The sequence below is a fragment of the Triplophysa rosa genome, linkage group LG25 (assembly GCF_024868665.1).
Source record: "Triplophysa rosa linkage group LG25, Trosa_1v2, whole genome shotgun sequence".
Classification (NCBI taxonomy): Eukaryota; Metazoa; Chordata; class Actinopteri; order Cypriniformes; family Nemacheilidae; genus Triplophysa; species Triplophysa rosa.
The window spans coordinates 15,938,695-15,953,749 of record NC_079914.1 but is presented as its reverse complement, the minus strand read 5'-3'; the positions used below and the strand labels follow the sequence as shown (position 1 = coordinate 15,953,749).

Here is a 15,055-nt window from a genome sequence, read left to right as displayed (position 1 = left end):
GATATACATGGAGATCTGTCTTTACACCTGCCATATTAGTGTGTGATTTTGATGCATGTTCTGTTTTTATTGTCCAAGTCATTATTCTTTTAGACTTTTATTTACCTTGTGCATGACTTCATTGAATAATATTATGTTTGTTCATCAGATATTCTGTTCATCTGTCTACTGATCAGATCTGAATGTAAAATGTTAGATGTGAATTCAGACTGTCAGTACAGATATAAAACACTAACTTTATAAAGCACTTCACTGATCAACTCGCCGTTTGCACTTGACAAATAAAGGAGAAAACGCTACACTGATGTTGGTGCTTAACTTTGTACTGTAGTAGAATATGATACAGTAAATCTTGTCTAGTTTATGAAACACTTCTGATGCACATTTTTATTTCCCTTTAGATAACAGTATTGATAAACTTTTGTGGGTTATTTTTAAGTAAACGCATGCCTAAACAAGTAGAACTAAATACACAATGTGCTGTATGTCAATATCATTTCAATAAAGTACAAAACTGAAGTGAAATCTCCTTTGTTGTGAATCTGACGATCACAAGATTCTCTCTCTATCATTACAGGTTTGTCTTCAGGTGCTATAGCAGGATTATCTGCTTTCCTGGCGGTCATTGCTGTTTGTGTTATCGCTGCTGGTGTGATTTTCTAATGAGTCAAGAAACTAATGAGTGAGTTTAATCTTCAGTTGATCCAGCAACAGAAAGTCTTCATAGTAAAGAAGGAAAATTGTAATGTAAAAGTCAATATCTTATCAATTTTTATATTATATTAGTTTGTGTTTTCATTTACTATAAAATTGAACTATACCATGAAGTAAAGTATTTACATTAGAGATATGGATTACCTTTTTTCATGTTATGTGTACATTTATTTGTTAAATGCATAACAACATTGTGCAGAATAACAACATTTGCAGATTAAACGGGTTTGATTATATCAGACAAAGACGGTGGAAAATTGTCTCGATGTACATACAGCAGCCAACATAAAATTAAATAACTTTAATGAAACAAGAATATTAATGTATTTCTGTGTGCTTATGTCTGCATTTACATCTGCAAGATTTTGTTTGCTCATCTGCAGTACGTCTCAGAGACGTCTGCTGTCAGACATCAAATAGACATCTAGAAGACGTCTGTAAGATGTTTATGATTCAGAATGGATGTAGAACTGCTCCTTATAAGACGTTTAGCAGATGTTTGTACACAGCAGATGTTTTCCAGATCTTTAGCAGACGTCTTACAGACGTTTCTGTGCTAGCTGGGCACAAAGTCAATGCAAAGATGCGAATAGATGCTAACTTGCGCCCGGCGACGGCAATCACGCAGCCCAATTCGCGCACGATATTCGCCTCAATCTTCTGGCCAAGTTGAATTTGAACTGAAGCGAGATATTTGCGCAAAGAGCTCATTGACACCTATTGTTTGACACGTCTGGATGCGTCACTTTCATGAATATAACGAACTAATCACACGAGACGTATTGAGCGAGGAATTCAATGCTTCACGTTTGGTGTTTATACTTAGCATTCTACAATAGTTATTGTTGAAACAAGCGGTTGCCATAGTTACGCTTATGAGTTTTTCTAATGATTTCTTAATGAGTGATTAATTGATACTTTCTCTCTGCTTAATTGGTGTGATTCTGTGTTTTCTGACAGATTTAAGAGGAATCAGTAATGTCACGACGCCTCTTTTGAATGCAAAAGATGTTTGATCAGCTGATGGATGCTCAACATCTCCAGCGTGTAACATGTGTTACATCATCAGCTTCTGCAGTAACAACTGCTTTCATGATCCGTCCTTTATAAATGAGAAATACTGTAAACTCCCTCGATGTTGATGTTGAAGTATCACGATTTTTGATCAACAGTGAAGCTTTCATTTATTTGCAGTTTACACCGATCAAACATATCTGTTACTCACCACAGAGCATATGATCAGTTTGAGTCTTGCATGTTTGATATTGTGTGATTGTTGTCAGTATTGATTTAAAGGGGTCATATGACACGGCTGAAACGAATATTATGGTTTGTTTTAGATGTAATGTGTATACAGGATTTAAGGTTATAAACGCTGTATTTTCCACACACCGTGCATGTTTTTTATCTCTTCTTTGCTCCGCCTCTCTGAAACACGCTGATTTTTTACAAAGCTCATGGCTCTGAAAAGTGAGGTGTGCTATGATTGGCCAGTTAATCAGTGCTTAGTGATTGGTGGAATACTGCAAGCGTGTGAGGGAAATGTAACGCCTCTGACCATATTTGGAACATCAGGTTCCTCTTCAGTTGTACTGACAGGTACGCCACCTTACTTGCGTCTACATTTGGGCGGTCTTAGTCAAATCAGACCACCAACTGACGTAGATTTGTGGGGGTGTGGTTACACGAGGTGCATGACTTCATTGAATAATATTATGTTTGTTCATCAGATATTCTGTTCATCTGTCTACTGATCAGATCTGAATGTAAAATGTTAGATGTGAATTCAGACTGTCAGTACAGATATAAAACACTAACTTTATAAAGCACTTCACTGATCAACTCGCCGTTTGCACTTGACAAATAAAGGAGAAAACGCTACACTGATGTTGGTGCTTAACTTTGTACTGTAGTAGAATATGATACAGTAAATCTTGTCTAGTTTATGAAACACTTCTGATGCACATTTTTATTTCCCTTTGGATAACAATATTGATAAACTTTTGTGGGTTATTTTTAAGTAAACGCATGCCTAAACAAGTAAATACACAATGTGCTGTATGTCATTATCATTTCAATAAAGTACAAAAGCTGAAGTGAAATCTCCTTCTTTGTTGGCTCATAAATGTTCTATGATTTCAGTGAGCAGGTTTCAAACACAGACATCAAACATGAATCATTGTATTACTGCATTTACACTTTTATCCAAAGTGATATAAAATTGTTTGTATTTATTATTACTACTGAAAAAGGATTTCAGGTAAATAAGCATAATAATGTTGTTTAAAAGAGATTATTTAGGTTTAGCGGCTGTGTGAAGCTTCATTCAGTCCAGCAGGTGGCGCAAGTGCTGCTGTCGCGCCTTCACCAACCGACCGACAGAGAAAAAGAAGAAGAGCGTTTGTTTTTACTGAAGTTGCGGGATATTTGGAAACGCGAAATGTTTACTTCAGTTTTAGCACATCGTGAAGTACACTGACTAGTGAACCATGTAGTGAGTTTGTTAGTTTTTGTCATGTTTGTGTTGTGCGCTGTCAGCCAGTAACGTTAAGGGAGCGGCTCACTGACGACAAACCCATAAGACTTATATTTAGAGCATCGACTGAATCTTTATGAAATCATTTATTAATGGAATCGAGAGAAATATGAAGGACATGTTCACGCTCAACATAGTTGTATTACTGATGTGCGGTAAGTCTTTGAGTTGATCTTTTAAACTTTCTTTCGCTTTCACGTCGCAAACGGCGTTACTGTGTATCTGGTAACAGGTTCACAAAGTGTTGTTTTCAGTTATGAACGAATAATCCAGATTTTTTGGTAAATAACCTGATTCTGTTTGGTAAACCCTTTATTCATTTATCCTCTAGTAAGTCAATGGTAGATTTGTGGCTTCTATGGAAACCGAAAAATATTGTTTGTAAATAAACTTGAGTTTTCTCTGAACTCCAGTTGTGTGTTTGTGTTGTTCAGGTGTGTTTGGTGATGAAGTGATGACAGTGATGGAGGGACATTCTGTTACTCTACACACTCATCTCACTGATATGAAGAGAGTTATCAGGATAATGTGGTGGGCTGGAGAAGAGGACTACAATAATTTTCTACTTACTATAGCTGGTAATAGGATCTATGATGTTGATGTTGATGATGTGAGATTCAGAGGCAGACTGCTGGTGAATAATCAGACTGGAGATCTGACCATCAAGAACATGAGAGTCAAACACTCTGGACTCTATCAAGCAAGGATCTTCAACTTTGACAGAGCTGGAACAACATACAAGAACTTCAGCGTTACTGTCTATGGTGAGTATAAATGTGTTTATGTATGTAATTTAGATGTTTAATTCACTTTAAAAATTGAACTGAATTCATGGGTCAGAGTATAACAAACACATATTAGTTATGTGTAATGAAACAATCTTCTCTTTAATGACCTTTATTACGACCTTGTGATGATCTGTGTGTGAGAGATGGAGAAGTGATGCATAGATGATGACAGGACTATGAACTACATGTCATCTCTGTCTGTGACTCTGTGTCTTGTAGAATCTCCTCGTGTTCTGGACACATGTGAAGTGAAGTCAGTGTCAGTGAGTGAGGGAGAATCTGTGACTCTACACACTGATGTCCAAACACACAGAGATGATCTGATACTGTGGAGGTTTGGAGATGAAGGTCTTCTCATAGCTAAATATGATAAAGAAGACAATAAGATCTCAATATATGATGATGATGGATTCAGAGGCAGACTGAAGCTGGATGATCAGACTGGATCTCTCAACATCAGTGATGTCAGATCATCAGATTCTGGACTTTATAAACTGAAGATCAATAACAACAAACAGACATTATACAAGACCTTCAGTGTTTATGTTGGCGGTGAGTTTCTCAGTTCTCATATATTAACAGTCATCAGCTGTGTGTACCATATGATAAGAATCAAATATTGAAGTCTTTTATTTGAGAGATTACTGTGTAAACATACAGTGACTCTTCTCAGTGAAAACAGGTGCATTTATAAGTTAAGCAGACTTCTGCAGCTTACATCATACAGATGAATGTCAACTCCACATTTACATTTCAATGACTCCTATTGGCTGATCAGAGACATGTCCACTCCAATCACATTGAGGTTAATGAGAGATGAAACAACAGTAGAAAAATGTAGAATGTGGTAAATAAGAGTAAAATATGGTAAAGTCAGATCGTTGTGCTGTTTGCTCTGTATCTCCTAAAGAACATTACAATCATGAAGTTTAATTTCAGATTATATCTGGAGTATCATATTGTCATATTTTGAGCGTCTCTTGTATCATTCCAGCACAGGGTCAATCTTGTGGTAACGCTTCATCTCTATGTGTGTATTTATTATGGATCTTGACCGTCTCTCTCTGTCTGTCTTCACAGGACCTCAGTGTTCAGAACCTGTAGTTACATATTGTGTGCTGCTGTTTCTTTTCCTCCTGGTACTGATGGCTATTTCTGTGTATCAATGTCGCCACAGCACCTCTGGTCTAAGACGGATAATAGGTAAGTTTAACCTACTGCTAAAACAGCAAGACGAGACATTATTCTTATTACAAGTTATGATAGAAGCATGATGTGTGTGATTACACTACTGGGTGTAACTAATATCAGTTGTGTCTCTATCATTACAGCATCGTGTAAATCTACAGTTGATAAAAGAGGAATCTGTGTTGTTGTCTTTCACTGCGTGGTGACGGTGCTGCTGGTGCTGCTGGTGCTGCTGGTGCTGCTGCTGGTGCTTCTGCTGGTGCTGCTGGTGCTGCTGGTGCTGCTGCTGGTGCTGCTGGTGCTTCTGCTGGTGCTGCTGGTGCTTCTGCTGGTGCTGCTGGTGCTGTTGGGTGTTGTGACTTACTCTTACATTAACAACCTTGATCTAGAGCAAATGGATGGTAAGTTTAATCTTCATCTGATACAGCAGGACAAAAGTTTATTTACAGATTTCAGTACCTCAGGAACAACTCTGATCTTGAGCTTCTCTCTCTCTGTCATTACAGATATGTCTGCAACATCTTTAGCAGTTTTATTTGGTGTTCTGCAGATGCTGCAGATTTTGACTTTGATTTTGGTTTTCCAAAGGATCTCTCTACAAAAACAGAGGGGTAGGTTTGACTTGTAACTGATAGAGTAAGAGACGACATCGTTCATATTAGTTGGGGCTGTAAATGTAAAGGAATTGTTCATATGAAACGTCTCATCGTAAAACGTTGATATGTTTGCGAAAGAAAACCATTATCAGGGTTTTTCCTGCATTGAAAAACAACATTTTGCCCCCGCAAAGCTTTATTTGATCATTGAAAGTGATTTTTTGGCAGGCTTGTGATGATTCCAGGAAAGAGTGAGCAGAGATATGACATAAAAGTAGCGCGGGACAGAATGCTTCGCATGATTTCAAAGTGTTATTGAGGAACTGTGATGTCGCCGATCAATGTGCACGGCGCTGAGTCAAGTCAAACATGCCAGTCTCTGACCGTCTCTCGCCCTCGCACGTATGAATCAAAGCAACTGACTTGATGACAAAACTAAGGTCGAATATATCTTTTTTTAATTTAATTTACCACCGGATGTCAGTTATGCTCAAAAAACATGATGCTTTTTCTTCTTTGACAATGGTTCCGCACACGCAGCTGACTTTAACATTTTCAGTGTCAACTTCTATCTTTTGTGATTTTCTCTGTTATTAGTCCACATTTGATAATGTTCGATTCACAACCTAATGACTCATTTGAACCTATTCATTTTAACGAACAGTGAACTGATCTGAACACTGAACTCGCGAGACTCGCCGTCTGAATCAGTCACTCAAAACACCTCAGAATGTCTGTGTGCTTAAAGGGATATTTCACCAGAAACCCTAAATTTCCCCACGTTTTACTCGCCCTCAAAGCATCCTATGGGAATATGATGTTGTTCTTTCAGAATAATACAGTTGGAGTTATAATATCATGTATTCTGGCTCTGGCCAGTGACGGCCGCGGGGCGCAGAGGAGATGGCAAAACACCTGCATCATTTGCTGGAACACCATCCTCTCATGCACGCGTTGTCGACGGATAACGGAGTTAGACATTATCGTTAATAAAGTCGTCAATATGGATATTTCTCTTTAACAAACACATTGATTCACTTCAGAAGGCCTTTATTAACCCCATAGAGCAGTTTTTGATGGATGGATGCTCTTTTTGGAGCTGTAAAATCTCATCCCCCATTCACTCCCATTGTAAAGCTTGGAAGAGCCAGGATAAGTTGTATTCTAACTCTGACTGTATTCGTCTGAAAGAAGAAAGTCACATACACCTAGGATGCCTTGAGGGTGAGTCAAACATGCGGGCATTTAGTTTTTCCGGTGAAATATCCCTTTAAGACCATTTAGCCATTGAGTGGTTTGTAAAATGTAGTTTAAATATTGTATTTACAGTTTATTTATGAACATGTTGAGTAAATTTCCTATCATATAATTTAGTTTAGACAGGAGAGAGGTAAAACCAGAACAAATCAGTTGTTGTTAGCTAGCTGCTAATTTTATATAAGTTAAGAGAACTTAACACCTTATGTTTGCCAAACTTAACTGAGTCAATGCAACAAGATGACTTGACTAAGTCAAGTTGGGTCAACAAATCATTTTTACAGTGTAGGAAATAACTGTTACTTTTAATGTCCTATGATATTGATATGATATATATCCAAATAATGATTGGATCTGGCAAATTAAAAGCAATGAAGACGAGTGGAACGAGTACAGCTTTTTGTAGGCTAAAGGGGGCCAATATGTGACTTTATGTCTGTGAAAACATCTGTTTACAATTTAGCATCTTCAGTGTTTTGCCATTATATTGAACAAGTTTGGTGACAATCGCATGAATTCCCTCAAACAGGAACATGTCTTGGTGTCCTCTGTCTTCTGCTTCTGCTGCTTAATGTTGTGTTTCACACAGTCTGTTTCATGGATCTAAAGCAAACGGAAGGTGAGTTTAATCTACAACTTCTGCTTGATTCATTTACTGCAGTTATAAATTAAATCTGTCGTTCTCAATTTTAAGATAAATTATGTTTGTGTACATATGATTTCTGCTGGTTGATTGTATACAGTTGTGTTCAAAATAATAGCAGTGTGTTTAAATCCTTATAATAACTTTTATTTCAAGACACAAATGCATTGGGAACACTGCACATTCTGTTCTAAATCAAAACATGAAGAAAAAAGTATCAAATGTGTTATTACTCTACAGAAAGTGAAGAAAAAGGCATGTTAGGCTGTTCAAGAAAATAGCAGTGTCTGCATTTTTCTTCATAAAGTCAAACATTTACTGTATAAAATGAAAAATGCTTGAAGATTTAGCGTTCTTGTGAATCACTGAACCAATATTTAGTTGTATAGCCGCGGTTTCTGAGAACTGCTTCACATCTGTGTTGCGTCACGTGGAGTCGGCCAATTTCTGGCACCTGTGAACAGGTATTCCAGCCCAGGACGATCGCACCACAGACCACAATTCCTCTGCGTTTCTTGCTTTTGCCTCAGAAACAGTGTTTTTGATGTCACCCCACAAGTTTTCTATTGGATTATGGTCTGGAGATTGGGCTGGCCGCTTCATAACGTTAATGTTGTTGGTCTGGAACCAAGATGCTGCTCGCTTACTGGTGTGTTTGGGGTCGGTGTCTTGTTGAAACACACTTTTCAAGGGCATTTCCTCTTCGGCATAAGGCAACATGACCTCTTTAAGTATTTTAATGTACTCAAACTGGAATCCCATAAATAGGCCCAACACCATAGTATGAGAAACATCCCATATCATGATGCTTGCGCCACCATGCTTCACCGTCTGTACTGTGGCTTGAATTCAGTGTTTGGGGGTCGTCTGACAAACTGTCTGCGACCCCTAGACCCAAAAAGAACAATCTTGCTTTCATCAGTCCACAAAATATTGCGCCATTTCTCTTTAGTCAATGTGTTCTTTGGCAAATTGTAACCTCTTCAGCACATGTTGTTTTTTCAACAATGGGACTTTGCGGGGGCTTCTTGCCGATAGCTTGGCTTCACATAGGCGTCTTCTAATTGTTACAGTGCTAATTGACCTCTAATTGAACTCCACACTTTCAACTGAACTTTCAATTAATGATTCAATTACACAGAATCAGCAGCATGCATGTCACGACTGTTGGGTCGGTTGGTTTCCTATTACACCTACTAGTCAAATATTTGCCATGTAGAATTTCAACCAAAAACAGTGACTGATCTGGTTAGTGATGTTGGACTGCTATTATTTTGAACACAGTTGTATATCACACTTGGTACACTTTACATGAACTTAAAAAGTTTGGCCATATCGTTTGAATGCCATTTTAGCTCTCGAAAAGAATGAAAGAGATCACTCAGTTTTGCATAAATTTAAGAAAAAATAAAATGATAAAAATTAATAAACATTTGTATATAATTTCAATCATTGGTAAATATAAATAAATACATGTAAATATTTCCTTCATATATACAGTATATATGTATGTGTATGTGAATGTATTAGGTGGAGCACAGACACACACCAGCTGAGAATCTTATGGGATCCGGCAACAACTCGGCATTAGTTTAAAGGAGCCAGTCTTTGCTGTTTTAGAGGCTCTGGTTGTGTTTTTTGGGTGTTTAATTGTTAAACACCCAAATTGTTGTTTCTAATTTAAAAAACGCTTTATATTTCACATATTTCAAGTCTATTGTTCACCGCTGTCCCTCTTCTCACAAAATGACAGGATTTCTTCTGGTCTATATAAAGTCCCTCCTTCCGAAACGCTTTGATTGGTAAAACTGACCAGGTCTGTCGTGATTGGTTCCCCGCTGAGAGTGTGTGTGTTCATAAACTTTGGCTTTTAGCAATAAACAGTAATAATGTTAAACACATGCGGATCGATCGAAGTGTAACGGAGGTCTGCTAGTGCATGTGCAAACATCAATCTTTGTTAGAGATCGCAATTTTTTCCTACTATGGCGAGGGAAATGACACCGGACCGAATGGCGTCAGACGGGTTATATTAATTAACACTAATAACAGAAGCGTTAGTTTTGCCTTTTTATATTGGACCCGAGTTGGATAATAAAACAAGCAGATTGACCAGGAGACATTTGCAAGCAGGACTTCAAAGGACGTTTGATAGAAGTGTTTCAGAGGTATGCGCACACACACACAATATCAGTGTGTTACACAGAACAGCTTTCACAGCCGATGTTAAAGTCATGAAGCTGTTATTTGACCGTTGGTTATATTAGAATGTGTGAAGCTGAACTCTTTTGACCAGCTGTAGGACTGTGATGAAAGTGAAAGTAGTTTAGCGTGTAGTTCAGTCAAATGTTTACAATCTCTGATAACCAAACACTACTCCAGCGGCTCTTCCTCTTCTGTAAGGAAGGTCTCGCCCATTTTTTAGCGTATTCCTTTGTGCGGAGGTTATTAAAAGCACTCGGAATAGTGACATCATGTACCCGGGAAGTAAAGGGCTGTAGTCCGATCCAGCCGTTCTCTGTAGGCCTTGAAAAGCGAATTCTGTTAAAGACAATATCTCGCTTGGCACTGAACTTTGAGCTTCATCATTTTGCAGGTATTGTTTATGCTCTAACAGCAACATTACACACTAACTAAAGGTTGAAAAATGTGATCGCGGGGAATGTGGCCTTTAAGTAAACTCGACATATCAGCAGTCACTTCCACTGAAATGTTGAAGTCTTTATAGGTAACAAACTGTCTCTATTTAAAAGACAAGCTGGTTCATGCCCTGTTCAAGTCCAGACAGTCATACATTGAGGAATGTTCTCAGCCCCGGCACCAGAACATCTGAACAGGGCAGGCTCTGTCTCCTGCACCGTGAGGTGGGATGGGAAAGTCATCCTTTCTGTTTAGTTGTGCATCAAACTGGATGATAAATGAAGTCAAGAGTCAAGAATGCAAATTAGGCGAGGAAGATTTTGTTAGTAGTTTTCCCAGTTTCATCATCAGCTTCATCATTCTCACAGAGTTCCACAGGCCGACCTGCCTTACATCCAAATTTCAGCAGTATTCAAGCTAACAGAGTCAACTAACTACATCATTACTTGAGTAAATCAAGTTCACGTGATCGGTTATCAATAGATAATCACTTAAACAAGAACATTTCTGGAGTCATGAGACAGGACATATGGTCCTAGAGATGATCAAAGATGATGACAGGCATGTAGGACTATAATAGAACTGAATGAAAACATGACGTTAGCGCTCTTTCTCACTTTCCTGAAACAATACAATCACACATACACTAAAGCACAAGAGTGCTGCTAACAGAAGATGTTTTTAAACATGACGATGAGAAGTCTCTGTTCACAGTCACAGGACGAGAGAGCCTAAACATTCATTACAGACTTCAACCATCTCTACTTTCTGTAGTTTATATCATAATCTGAAAGGGTTCGTCTTTATCTTGCTTCAATCATCAATTTAAAATAAGATGATGCTGAATAATAATTGATTCATATTTGTCAAAACCACACAGAAGTATTTATATTTGAAGTGAGGTGAAGCCACGTCACCCGTCCCTTCCATACACAATCCTTCTCATCACAGTGCATCATTACAAACCTATATATATATATATATGGCTGTGCAAAAATATCCATATACTGTATGTAACTATTGCAAAAAAAATTTCGATAGTACATTGATGGTGATACCGCTAACGATAATTTTTATTTAGCTTCGAGCTCTCAGAGATGACATGTGGGTATGTTTGGTGGAGTTTTATCAAACAAATGCTGTTTGTAAGCTTCGCAAGTCCTGACCTTTCAAGTCCCTTGGCTAGTGCATTGGACAAATAGTTTATTCCAAAAAGTATCAATGACATTTATTGTGCTATCACGGATGTGACACCAGTGCGTTTACAGCACGGATGAACCAGGGGTTTCAGACTTCCCACGTTCATTGTTTTAACTACAGCCAAGTGACTTGAGTGAGTCATTTTATTCCCCTGTGCTGCCCACTTGAGGGGCGCGGCCCATAGTTTGGAATCTAAGACCCATCTATCCTGATATTTACAGTGTATTCTCAAACAGTATAATCTGATCATTAAAAATGAGCGAACTGTACTCAAAACTGTGAAAAAGAGTGTTTAATGATTTTGATATTTTGAGTTTCAGTGACAAAATGATAAGAACTCACTTAACTCAAAATGTTTAATTATATCTTCCAATGATGTCCGAGCGATTCCCAGCATGCTTTGTGTGGACTTGATAATGGAAATCTCGAAAAAAAGTGTTATTTTATGTATTAATATCAATGGGAGGAGGCTTATAAATGTTTAGTATTCTGTTCTGTTCTGTTATTTAAAGAGTTTTGTAACATGAGGGATTTTAAGAGGTTAAGACGAGTCGATCATTTGCTTAGTATGAAAACAAACTCATTTCAGAACTTAATCGTTTGATCTGAAGTCATTACATTGGTAATATTACAGCTGTTATTGGCTGATGTTCCTTCATAACAACATTGATAATTGTTCAAAGTGAAACTCAAGTAGATGTCAAATGGAAAAATGAAAATAAATGTGCAGAAATGTGTTGCTCCTCCCCATCATCCACACTGTACATCTATTGTCATTCACTTATTTAAAGTCATTTGACCGCAGCGCTGGGACAAGGAATCAAAGGCATCATTTCTACATCGTTTCATGTCCATCAGCGTAGGAACTCATCATAGAAATTAATTCATCTGTTACTCTTTGTGTAGGTTTAGTTTGAGATCGAACACTTAAATAAGTTCACTGGTCATTTTTATGAGCTCAAACACAACATGAACACAATCTCTTTACTCTTTATCATCTCTTTATTCATCAACGGTAAGTTCATTTACCAACTCTAATATAACACTTTAGTTTTCAGAGTTTAATCTCTGGCTTTTTTACTTCTGCTGGTGGGTTTGGTGTTACCGGGTGTTTTCACAATTGAACTTTTATTTCAATAAATATGCTCTTGTGTGCGACGACATCGTAAGTTCGTATAAAAAACAGCTCCTTAAAACACAACAGAACATTTGATGGGTTTAATGGTTATAATGGGAATTGTACTGGTTTTACTGGAAACTATAATGGCTCTGCTGGTATGTGATGGATTCTATGGGTGGGGTGTTATCTGGAGCATTAATCATATTGGAATGAAGCCCAAAGCACTATAATTTTGTAATGGTTTTAATGTAAAAAGCTACTGGTGTATGATGATATTTTAATGTAAACATTAGATTTTCTGTGATGGTTTCTATTGGACTTCTATTGTTTTTTTCAGCAGGGTTGTTACATTTATAATGTGATCTGAGATCAGTCTGTCACATACAGGTTTTTTCTGCTTCTTTATTGATATATTCATATTTTACATAAATATATATAGATATTTTTCTTCTTTTAAACATTTATGCTGTGTTTTTGGACTATTAACCAGTTTACCACAAAATAAAGTGTGCCTCAAGTATGCCATTAGTTTGCATATGAAATCGTACATGTTTGTCAAAATCCCTTTAATGATATAAGTTTGTTCTTCATATTGATCGGTTAGAGAAACACTTTAGCAATTACAGTTTCCAAAGAATATGTTTTGACCAGCAGATGACCAAAAAGATCCATTCTCCTATCACAGCTTTATATATATTTAGTAAAGGTATATATTTATCAAATGGTAGATTTCTTTGTTGTTTTAGGGACATATTTTCATTTTTTGAAATGCCACAGAAAATTGACCAAAAATGCCACATAAGGCACACGTACAGTAAAAGTTGTTGGATTTGAGAAGGTGTTATTGAAATAGTGTGGAGATGAAACCAACAGCAGTGCAGAAGAGAAGAGGAGTGAAGAGTGAACACTGATGACCAAAAAGATTCTTAACTGTCATGGTTCTGCCCCATCTTGTCTTGCTTTTCTTGATCTAGTGGCAGAATCATGACAGAGCCTATTGTTTCATGTGGAGAGAGGCATTCTGGCACTGATGTCCTTCCATACTCCCTCCGGTCTCGTCTCTGTTCCCGCCCTCTCGTCTCCTCATTATTGCTCGTTATTCTTTCATGCACGTCAGCTGTCTCCTCTTGATTTTGATCCCTTATAATGCCCTTGTGTTTTCTGTCCTGTGCTGGTTCATTGTCATTCGTTTCATGTGGGTGAGGTCCTGTCCTGTCCTGTCCTGTCCTGTCTAGTCTAGTCATTTGTATTGAATGGTAAATGTTATCTTTAGTCTTGTTATAGTTAGTCCTTGTTCCTGTGTCCTGTTACATCCTTGTTTTACCCCCTCCTGGGTTTTTGTTTTGTCTTTGTTTTATTTTATTATTAAAGTCTTGTTAACCCCTTACCCGCTGTCTGCACCTGGGTCCTCTGTCCTTGTACCTCACCAAACCCTGACACTTAACATTCAGTGAACATAAAATCTCTCCTTTCTTCTTCTCTGAGAGAGATCACACTCCTTCATATCTGTGATTTCTTCTCTTACATTCTATAAGTTCTCTGCAGTCAAACCTATATGTCTGTAAACATTCATCCAAGAATTAAAGCAGCTGTCATGTTTAAAGCATTTATCACTTCCATCAGTATAACAGGTTTCTTCTCTGAACTCCAGTTGTGTGTTTGTGTTGTTCAGGTGTGTTTGGTGATGAAGTGAAGAAGACAGTGATGGAGGGACATTCTGTTACTCTACACACTGATCTCACTGATATGAAGAGAGTTATAAAGGTAATATGGAGAGTTGAAGAAAAGGGCCCCAATAAAAGTCTAGTTTCAATAGCTGATAATAAGCCCTCATATAATGATACTGAGATATTCAGAGACAGACTGCAGGTGAATAATCAGACTGGAGATCTGACCATCAACAACATGAGAGTCAAACACTCTGGACGATATCAAGCAGAGATCAACTACATCAACAGCGCTGGAACAACATACAAGAACTTCAGCGTTACTGTCAATGAAATGTGTTTATGTATGTAATAAAGATGTCTTGTTTACTCTCACTTTAAAAATGAAACAGAATTTATGATTTAATGTTAATCACACAAATAATAGNTAAATGTGTTTATGTATGTAATAAAGATGTCTTGTTTACTCTCACTTTAAAAATGAAACAGAATTTATGATTTAATGTTAATCACACAAATAATAGTTTTCTGTGATGAAATGACCTCTCCTCTCCCCAGACCACAAAACAACAGGAAAGGAAAAGTTTTATTTCTTTAATTGTTGTTTGACGATGACAGAATTATACGTTCAGTGTGATACATGTCATCTCTGTCTGTGACTCTGTGTCTTGAAGATGCTCCACATGTTATCAGTGCTGGTACAGGT

General features: G+C 37.5%; 1 protein-coding gene and 1 long non-coding RNA gene across 7 annotated transcripts in view; both read left to right on the top strand.

Moving 5' to 3' along the window:
* LOC130548365 (uncharacterized) overlaps positions 1 to 2,810 on the top strand; it is a 6,947-nt gene extending 4,137 nt beyond the window's left edge. For both annotated transcript variants that reach the window (XR_008962017.1, XR_008962018.1), the window contains exons 2-3: positions 578 to 682; positions 1,675 to 2,810. This is a non-coding gene — a long non-coding RNA (uncharacterized LOC130548365). The remainder of the gene's footprint in view (positions 1 to 577; positions 683 to 1,674) is intronic.
* Positions 2,811 to 3,061: 251 nt separating this feature from the next.
* LOC130548360 (uncharacterized) lies at positions 3,062 to 14,731 on the top strand. 5 transcript variants are annotated; one of them, XM_057325082.1, is made up of 9 exons: positions 3,062 to 3,405; positions 3,664 to 4,014; positions 4,258 to 4,590; positions 5,119 to 5,241; positions 5,370 to 5,443; positions 5,555 to 5,627; positions 5,733 to 5,837; positions 7,609 to 7,698; positions 14,355 to 14,731. In XM_057325082.1, the coding sequence occupies exons 1-9, from the start codon at positions 3,327 to 3,329 to the stop codon at positions 14,699 to 14,701; spliced, it is 1,575 nt and encodes a 524-aa protein (XP_057181065.1). In that variant the 5' UTR covers positions 3,062 to 3,326; the 3' UTR covers positions 14,702 to 14,731. The 5 variants fall into 5 exon arrangements, with proteins under 5 accessions (XP_057181065.1, XP_057181064.1, XP_057181066.1 ...); XM_057325081.1 differs by having other exon boundaries at positions 5,370 to 5,457; positions 5,551 to 5,627; XM_057325083.1 differs by having other exon boundaries at positions 3,826 to 4,014; positions 5,370 to 5,627.
* Positions 14,732 to 15,055: the final 324 nt, after the last annotated feature.